General features: G+C 45.9%; 1 protein-coding gene across 1 annotated transcript; it reads right to left on the bottom strand.

Annotated features, from left to right (window-relative positions):
* Window positions 1-2,215: 2,215 nt before the first annotated feature.
* Window positions 2,216-7,658, bottom strand: LOC308171170 (neuronal acetylcholine receptor subunit alpha-4-like; the record flags this gene model as incomplete). The annotated part of the gene is made up of 8 exons (XM_080546026.1): window positions 7,533-7,658; window positions 6,196-6,240; window positions 5,948-6,057; window positions 5,127-5,343; window positions 4,109-4,809; window positions 3,679-3,853; window positions 3,382-3,468; window positions 2,216-2,341 (listed from the first exon to the last, which is right to left on the bottom strand). Exons 2-8 carry the CDS (start codon window positions 6,223-6,225, stop codon window positions 2,216-2,218), a joined length of 1,446 nt encoding a protein of 481 aa, XP_080402152.1. The 5' UTR covers window positions 6,226-6,240; window positions 7,533-7,658.
* Window positions 7,659-9,207: the final 1,549 nt, after the last annotated feature.

Raw genomic sequence — 9,207 nt, forward strand, 5'->3', positions numbered from 1 at the left:
GTTGTAAGTTGTAACATTAAATTCATTTATTTACAATCATTAATCATTTCTTGACTTACTTGACTTAGGTCCTTTTTCTTCGGGTGTGAAGAGTAGGGCCTCCGACGAGTTTACGCCACCGGTCTCTGTCCCTCGCCACAGCGGCCGCCGCCTCCCGGGGTCTCAGACCCGGCATGTCCCGCTGCCTCTCGACGGTTCTCCTCCAGGTTTCTTTGGGGCGTCCCCCTTGTTCTTCGTCCATCAGGGGTCCATCTGAGGGCTATTATATATTATATATTATATATTATATTATAGCCTATGCGTTGACGGTCATCCGGGCTTTTCCTCAACACGTGGCCGATGTACTTCCATCTTCTCTTTCTGATCTGCGTGCTTACTTACCATCTCTATACCAGCACGTTCTCTCACTTCTTCGTTTGACACCCGTGTATATATATATCCTTCCGCCACAGAATATAGTCCCATAAACAACATTAACGATTGCATTGTAGGCTTGGCCACAATTCACTGGCCTTTGAGCCAACTTGTTCGTGATTGGTGCCTTGGAATGCCACTCCAGATTGGTAGACTGCTATTGGCTTAACAGTGGGCGGAGTCAGCACAGGTGTTCTTAATCAGATTGATTGGGAGGCGCATTGATACTGGAAATGCGGTCGGAGCTGAACTGAAGGGAGTTGGGGGTATTTACCACTGTTGCTAGCCAATCAGAATCCAGTATCAAAACATGCTGTTGGAGAAGTCATTGCTCACCATCATAGAATCCACTATGAATTCTATATTGTATCACAGGGTGCTTGAGGAAAATGTGAGACCATGCAAAATTGAAGCTAAAGCAGATGTGGACCATGCAACATGACAATGACCCAAAACATTCCAGTAAATCCACCAACGAACGGCTCAAAAGAAAGAAATGGGGAGTTCTGGAAAGGCCAAGTGAAAACCCGGATCTGAATCCTATTGAGATGCTGTGGGGTGATTTTAAACGGGCTGTGCATGCAAGACAAGACACCCCTCAAACACCACACATCTGGAATAACGCTGCATGGAGGAATGGGAAAAACTGTGTCAGAGATTTAATTGAGGTTATTTCAGCCAAAAAGTGCAATACCCAGCTATGAGGGCAAGTTAGTTTTCATAGTTTTTTTTTTTAACACATTCACTTACTTTCAGAATGTCCTTTTTGGCCATTTATTTGTTATTTATTATATCTCATGGACCTCAATATATCCTGTGTATCAACAGCCAGTCCAGGTGTGTCCCAATGATCTAAAGCAGCAGCGTCCTCCTCTCTCTATCTACATGTCCTTTATGCTAACTGACCTGGAAAGAATTAGGCACCTTTAAATCATTTAGAAATCACCTAAAACAGTGGATGATCAACACACACATCTGTCAACATTGAAATGTCCTGTCCTATACCTGTATGTCATGTGTACCGCCTGTCTGTGTACCGCCTAACATGTCTTACCTGTACAGTCTGTGTTGCTTGTTTTTAGTCTGCTTATCGTGCGTATATGTTGCTTGCTCTTTTAACCCCCTATGTTATGCCCTTAAGCTAAATGCTTGTCCTGTCTACTTTTTTGTGCCTAGGTCTACCTATATTTTATCTTTTAAATGTACTTTTTTCCTCCAGGGAGCCGTATAAGACATCATGGCATAGGGACTGCGGATGAAAACTAGCTTTCGGGCTAACTCTGGTGTATTTACAATTTATTTTTGTTTTATTAATATGCACTGTCCCTTGAATAAATAAATGAATCTGAATCTGAAACACAGGACAGAAGAAGACAAGAGGGAGGACGACTTTCAGCTGATGGTTTCATCTGTTCAGGTCTATAATGTCAGTGCAGAAGAACAGTAGGAGACAAAGAGATACGTAAAGGCAGCACTCGAGTTGAGGGGGGATGAGGGGGGATGGCATCCCCCCCTGAAATAAAAACAGTCAAAATCATCCCCCTTCTAAAACTGCCCTCCCCCCTTTCTATCCCTTATGTCATTTTATCAATGAACGTGGCATTACTGCTATTTCAACATTTAGTTTTGCGCATATTGAGTAAAATACTGTGGGCGAGGGAGGGGGCACGCACACATGCAATGACATTTTTACCAAGTCACTGACACTGTGGGGATGCTAAAATTGTCCCCATATGATAAAATCCACCATCCCCCCTGATTGTCTTTTCCAACTTGAGTCCTGAGTAAAGGAATGGAGCTTCTAGATCATTCCAGCCAGCCAAGGAGGCAGGAAGAGGCCGACGGTCCCCAGGATGCACACCAAGATGAACACACAGAGGAAGATGCGGTCGATCACCATGGCGACATACTTCCACTCCTGCTTGACCTGGAAGGCAATGGACACAACAATACATCTGTGTCTCAGTCCAGTCAGAGAATAAGACAAGACAATGTTGATTATTAGTTCTGTTATTATGATCATAATGTTTCCTATTATGTGAACCGGTTTTAACTCTGTTGTAGTGTGTTGTTGTGTAGTGGTCATGTGACCTTGAAAAAGGTAGCCACATCATGAACTCACTGGCATCATTTATGGTATTTGTGTGTGTGTGTGTGTGTGTGTGTGTGTGTGTGTGTGTGTGTGTGTGTGTGTGTGTGAGTGTGTGAGTGTGTGAGTGTGTGTGTGTGTGTGTGTGTGACATAGATGGTCAATCATTAAATACACATTTCATACAGACAGTAAAAATTATTGGGCTCTATATTATTTTCAGCCGGCATATAACGGAAGCAGGACGCAGGTGTATTGTTTAGTTTGCGTCGGCAAGTAACAGGTGAAATTACCACAGTGCTAGGCTAGGGGGCGCTGTCTCGCATGCACTCAGGTGGGCTGAATAGCGGTCAGGTGCACTGAACAATTCTGGCCTTAAAATTAAAAGCACTAATATTACAGACACGCCCCCCCCCCCTAACACCAGCTCCCACGTTCGCACTAGAACTTGTTTTTTTTACGTAGAACAGCACAGAACCCATAAGGTTGTGAAATAATTGATTTCTCTTCCAAAGCATGTAGTGCTTCCAAAACATTACACCATACTGTATTCTTATTCAGTCACTCATCCACCTAATGTAAAAAGGGTAGGCGCATTAATATAGTTTTTTGTTTGGTACTTTTGAGTTTTCTGTTAAGAAAATTTTGTTTATAAAAGTTGCAATGTTTTGATTATGTACTCATGGGGAAAAACCATACATGTAAAAAGGGTAGGCGCAATAAGCCATGGCTTCAGCCTACACCTTTTTGGTCCTGGTGTTACGCATTGTGACTGTGTAAATTTGTTATGTTTTTAATGTTTTTAATGTTTAATATCTGTATTATGAATTGACCAAAATAAACATTCTCAATCAATGAATCAATCAATCAAAACCTACAGAGAAGTCCATGTCCTCGGCTCGGAGGTGGTCAGCGATGTACTGCACCCCCTCCACAGCCTTCCACAGGCTTTTACCATTCAAGCTCTGCGATGAAATACAATGAAAATAGAATAGAATAGAATAGAATGAGCATTTTCGATGTTTGGGGGGACAAGCTGATATTTGTCTTCTGCCTTTGCTGACCCTCCAACACATACGCACACACACTCATACACACACACACACACACACACACACACACACACACACACACACACACAGCACAGGGGTCCTGAACCAGCATCCATGCGTTACCTTGGAGGCCTCCTCGTGCAGGCTGCAGTACTGGATGCTGCGAGAGCGACCGCGGACAGAGCTCTGGGGCCTCTCTCTCTCTCTTTCTCCCAGGCCATACTGCACACTGAGGGAACGGAGCTTCGGCCTGGCCTGGCAGTGGTGGTGGTGGTGGTGGTGGTGGTGGTGCTTCTCCCTGGGCCGATGGAGGTGGAGGGGAGGAGGAGGAGGAGGAGGAGGAGGCGGTGTGGAGCAGCCTGGCCGGGTGGAAGAGAAGGAGGAGGAGGAGGAGGAGGAGTGGGGTGGTGGTGGGGGTTCCTCCCGGAGGATGGTGTACTGGCTGTGGCTGGAGGAGAGTGACCCGCCCAGACCCAGAGGCTTCTGCTGCTGCGGTAGCCCCCCCACCAGGGGGGCCTCCGTCTCCGTGCGCCGACCCAGGGAGAGAGAGGACGAACGGGCCAAGCTGTCCTGGGGGGCAGCCTGAGGGGAGGTGGCGGAGGAGGAGGTGGAGGGGGAGAAGTAGGGCTCGTCCCCGGCCCCGTCCCCGGGCCCAGAACACACACCACCGCCCCAGACGCCGTCCCGTCCCCCGCCGCCGCCGCGTCCGACCCTGGTGCGCATCATCTCCATGAGCTTCCCGCCGTTGACCTCTTTGACCACGGCCGGAGGAGGACGCCGTATGCACAGGACGCCGGGCACAACGTCCAGGAAGACGGTGTGCACCCAGCGCGGCATGGTGTGCGTGCGCGGCGAGCGGTGGTGCACGTTGAGCACGAAGATGGTGATGATGATGGAGAGGGTGACGAAGATCATGGTGAAGAGGAGGTACTCGCCGATCAGCGGGATGACCAGCGAGGTGGAGGGGATGATCTCGGTGATGAGGAGGAGGAAGACGGTCAGGGAGAGGAGGACGGAGATGCACAGGGTGATCTTCTCCCCGCAGTCGGAGGGCAGGTAGAAGACCAGGACGGTCAGGCAGGAGATGAGGAGGCAGGGGACGATGAGGTTGATGGTGTAGAAGAGAGGGAGCCTCCGGATGAGGAAGGAGTAGGTGATGTCGGAGTAGACCTCGTGGCAACACTCGTACTTTTTGATGTTGTAGTTGGCCACGGCGCTGACGAGCACCCACTCTCCGCTCTCCCAGTAGTTCATCTGCAGGTCCGGAAAGAGGGCGGGGAGAGGGAGAGAGAGGAAGGGAGGGAGGGAAAGAGAGAGAGAGAGAACAAAAGAGAAAGAAAGCAAGAGAGAGAGAGATGAGAAATGAGAAAGGCATTCCGTTCATATTTACCCATAACAGACGATGTGTCCTCAACGTCACAGCCTGGTGTAGGCCCACTCACCTGGTCCACAGTGCTGGTCACTCACCTGGTCCACGATGCAGGCCCACTCACCTGGAACATGTTGCCTGGCCACTCACCTGGTCCACAGTGCAGGCCCACTCTCCTGGTACACATTGACTGGCCACTCACCTGGTCCACATTGCTGGCCATGCTGACCAGGTCGATCTTGGCTCTGTCGTAGGTCCACGAGCCGAACTTCATGGTGCAGTTCTGCTGGTCGAAGGGGAAGAAGGTGACGTCGATGCTGCAGGAGGACTTGTAGATAGCCGGGGGGACCCACTTGATCCAGCCGTAATGGAAGAGGTGGGCCTTGGTCAGGTGGGTGACAGTGAAGTCACCGTCGGCACTGGAGAGGAGAGAGAGGGGAGCCAAAACGAATCACACATTGTGAAGTTAGAATTATAAGGTTCTATCTCCATTTTTGTCAAAATTGAGTTTTTTTACATTATCTGATCCATTAGGTGTTTATTAATGCCTGTGTGGTGTTATTTTTAAAATGTTGACATTTTTGAGTTAGTAATTCATAAAATACAAAGGTACCATCTCACAGAACATAATGGAATGTAAAAACTTTGACGCTCAATATCTCTGAACTACCCTAAACGGAGATAGAACCTTATAATTCTAAGCTCACGACATGTACTGTACATTCAAGCTACAAGCACGATTCGATTGGAGTGAGATTGCATGCAGATGGAGAGGTAGAGTATCTTAACTCCATGGGTAGTATGTGGATGGAATGTATATGTACAGCATTCTGTATTTAGGGTATTTGGATGGAGTTAATGTCTATTAGGGGAAGCTGGTTGAGGCATCAGCTACCTCCACCAGCCTTCCCTCATATGTATATACTGTATATACATATATGTATTTGAGGGTGGTGGGTAGCCTGGAAGTCGGGGGCTATAGTGGATCAATAATGACACTTTGGGGTGAAAACCTAAACGTACTTGTTGTACAGAACGATGTCCGGTCTCCAGATGAGCTGTGAGGGGATCCTCATGGACGTGATGTTTTCATATTCTCTAGGGGTCCACCTCAGTTTGTAGTCGTACCACTCCTGAAAGAGCAGAACCAACAGTAACAGTATGGCAACAAACAGACACCTCGACACCAAATCGCTGCCCAAAAACTGCTAACCCTAACCCTAACCCTATTGTCGACAGTATCCATAATGATTCGATGGAGAGATACTCACTTGTTTCACCCAGACATTTGTGGTCATCATTTGATTTTTCTCGTCCTTGGAGAAAAAGAACAATGAGACAGAGTTTGTGACGTTAGAATTATAAGGTTCTATCTCCATTTTTGTCCAAATTTAGTTTTTTACATAATCTGATCCATTAGGTGTTTATTAATGCCTGTGTGGTGTTATTTTTAAAATGTTGACATTTTTGAGTTAGTAATTCATAAAATACAAAGGTTCCATCTCACAGAACATAATGGAATGTAAAAACTTTGACGCTCAGTATCTCTGAACTACCCTAAACGGAGATAGAACCTTATAATTCTAAGCTCACGAGTTGGCTGTTGGAAGGGGATATGTACTGTATGATCACGGTCTTAAATGACTGATAAAGTGCAATATCATGGTACCCCTCGAAAAGAAAGGTCACATGTTTCAACTATTCAATACTATACTATTATACTATACTATACTATTAGCACCACACCAATTCATTATAATAAGGGAACGTAGGATCCCTGAAGCAGGGGAGGCTGGTGGAGGTAGAAGTCGGAGGACGGGCTCATTGGAATGCATGGAACAGATTCAGGAACAGTATCAACACATGTTTCATGCATTACACTGAGCACGTCCACCGATTTCTACCTCCACCAGTCTCCCCCTGTCTTAAAGTCATCTGTATCTCTAGTATGATGATCATGCATCATATCACATATCAATAAAAATAAAAATAAATAATAATAATATATATATATATATATAACCGCAAACGGCAATGGGGCGTGTTCCTACAGATATGCCCCCATAACCATAAATGGGGTGAGATTGACAGACAGGGGGGTAGACCACTCACCTAATATGGGCCAAGTTGAACACATGATATACTAAGCTATGATATTACGAAGTACCCTAGGACCACGGGCCTGGAAGGTACCACCTAATTATAGCCTGATATACATAGGCTACTATGCTATGATGATAATATACACTAAGTGTGAATACGAAAATCTATTGTGGATTAACCTTCCCCAGTTATTGACCCTGTTGTATAGTTTATGTCAAGCATTTCATTACTTATAATGCGGTTACACTATATTCTGCAAGCCTAGCATAGTATGCCACCCCCATCTGACTGAACCAGATAAAGTGTGAGACAGGAAACATAGCTAGCTAATTGCGACCTGCGACCTCTGTCCTAGCTTAGATTACTGTTTCTTGTGATGACTGATAGACGTTTCACTTACTTAGACAAATATATTTGTTGTAAGTTGCTTTGAATAAAGGTGTCTGTCAAAAAAGTGTAAATGTCAATATCACAGGAGTGAAATCAATGGGTCATTGTCCCTCACCACGTCGATGAGCTGAGCGATGGACAGGCCGAAGCGTACGCTGACCACGTCAGTGGTGTTAGCCACGGGCCGTGCTAGCTTGTTGTAGCGGCTGAAGAGAGTGTTCAGCAGCCTGTCCTCCGCCTGAGCCCTGGCCCCGGGGTGGGAACACTCTGGAGGAGGGGAGGGGGGGGGGGGGGAGGAGGGGAGGGGGGAGAGGGGAGAGAGGGTAGGAGGGGGAGTAGGGGAGTGGGGGAGAGGTGGGAGAGGGGAGGAGAGCAGTAGGGGAGGGGGGAGAGGTGGGAGAGGGGAGGAAGGGAGAAGGGGGAGTAGGGGGGGGGGAGAGGGGAGGAGGGGAGGAGGGTAGAAGGATGTTGTTTAGGATGAGTAGGATAATGATGAGAATTAGGGGGAGAAACAAAGGGGAGGAAGAGAGACAGAGAGACAGAGAGACAGAGAGACAGAGAGACAGAGAGACAGAGAGACAGTCGGAAATGAGAGGAAGATGGAAGATGGAGGAATGTGAAGAGGGGAAGGAGAAAGGAGTGATTTTAGAGGGAGGGGGAAGAGGGAGAGAAGGAAGAAAAAACAACATTATTTTACATACAATTACACATTCCACGTAAACATACATTATTCACTGTAAAGTGTATATGCACCTGCTTTGATTGTTTTACTAACAACACAGTACACGCTTCATGGTTCAATCCCATTTTATGTCCCCCATTGATCAACCTCCAACCATCCAATCTCCATCTGCTTCATATTCCTCTCTTACTCAAATATAATGGATCAATACCAGCACAATGGAGCTCTTCATCTTTGGAGTTTGCATGCAGGGAGCATACACTACCTTCTCATCTATCCTTCTCTGGCCTTCAATGTAATCCCTGTGTTCTCTACTAGAGTAATCCCATCATGGTAATACCAAGATGCCTTTCCCGTCAGTAATATCTGTAATGACCTACAAAACGAAGTCATATAACCATAGCAGTGGAGGCTGGTGGAGGTAGACATCAGAGGATGGGGCTCATTGAAATGCATGGAACGGAATAGGGAATGGTTCCTTATTCCATCCCGTACATTACAATGAGCCCGTCCTCTGATGTCTACCTCCACCAGCCTCCCTGAGCCATACATTCAAATTGCATGACGCAAGACGTGTGTTCTTTTGGCTACATCATGTGGCTCATACATTTGATCATGTGTGTATCATGATTTGGTTGTTTGAAAAGATCTAAAAAATAATATCATTTATGGTATCATTTGGGTTCATTCACCACTGAGACTACCTCTTCCCACTAGAGGGCACTGTTACAACATAGAGTCCAACAGTTTCAACTAACCTTATGTGTGCGTTCTGCAACGTAAGATTAGATCAGATTCAACTTTATTGTCATTGCATTGTACAGAGTACTGAGACAACGAAGTGTAGTTTGGCATCTAACCAGAAAGTGCAAATAGTGGCATAGTGCAAAAGACATGATATTATAGACAGTGTATGATATTACAGTGTAAGGTATTACAGTAGGCTATACTAATACATTAGTATAATATATAGTACATGAGATGAATATCAATATGATATGTACAGTTGAACAAGGGCAATAGGTCTCGTGGTATGTTACATGTCATGTAAGTTGTATAATTGGAGACTGAATAATTATTACCATAATAAATACAGTATGTATAAACA

This window comes from Nansenia antarctica, assembly GCF_963989245.1.
Source record: "Nansenia antarctica genome assembly, chromosome: 15".
NCBI classification, from domain to species: Eukaryota; Metazoa; Chordata; class Actinopteri; order Argentiniformes; family Microstomatidae; genus Nansenia; species Nansenia antarctica.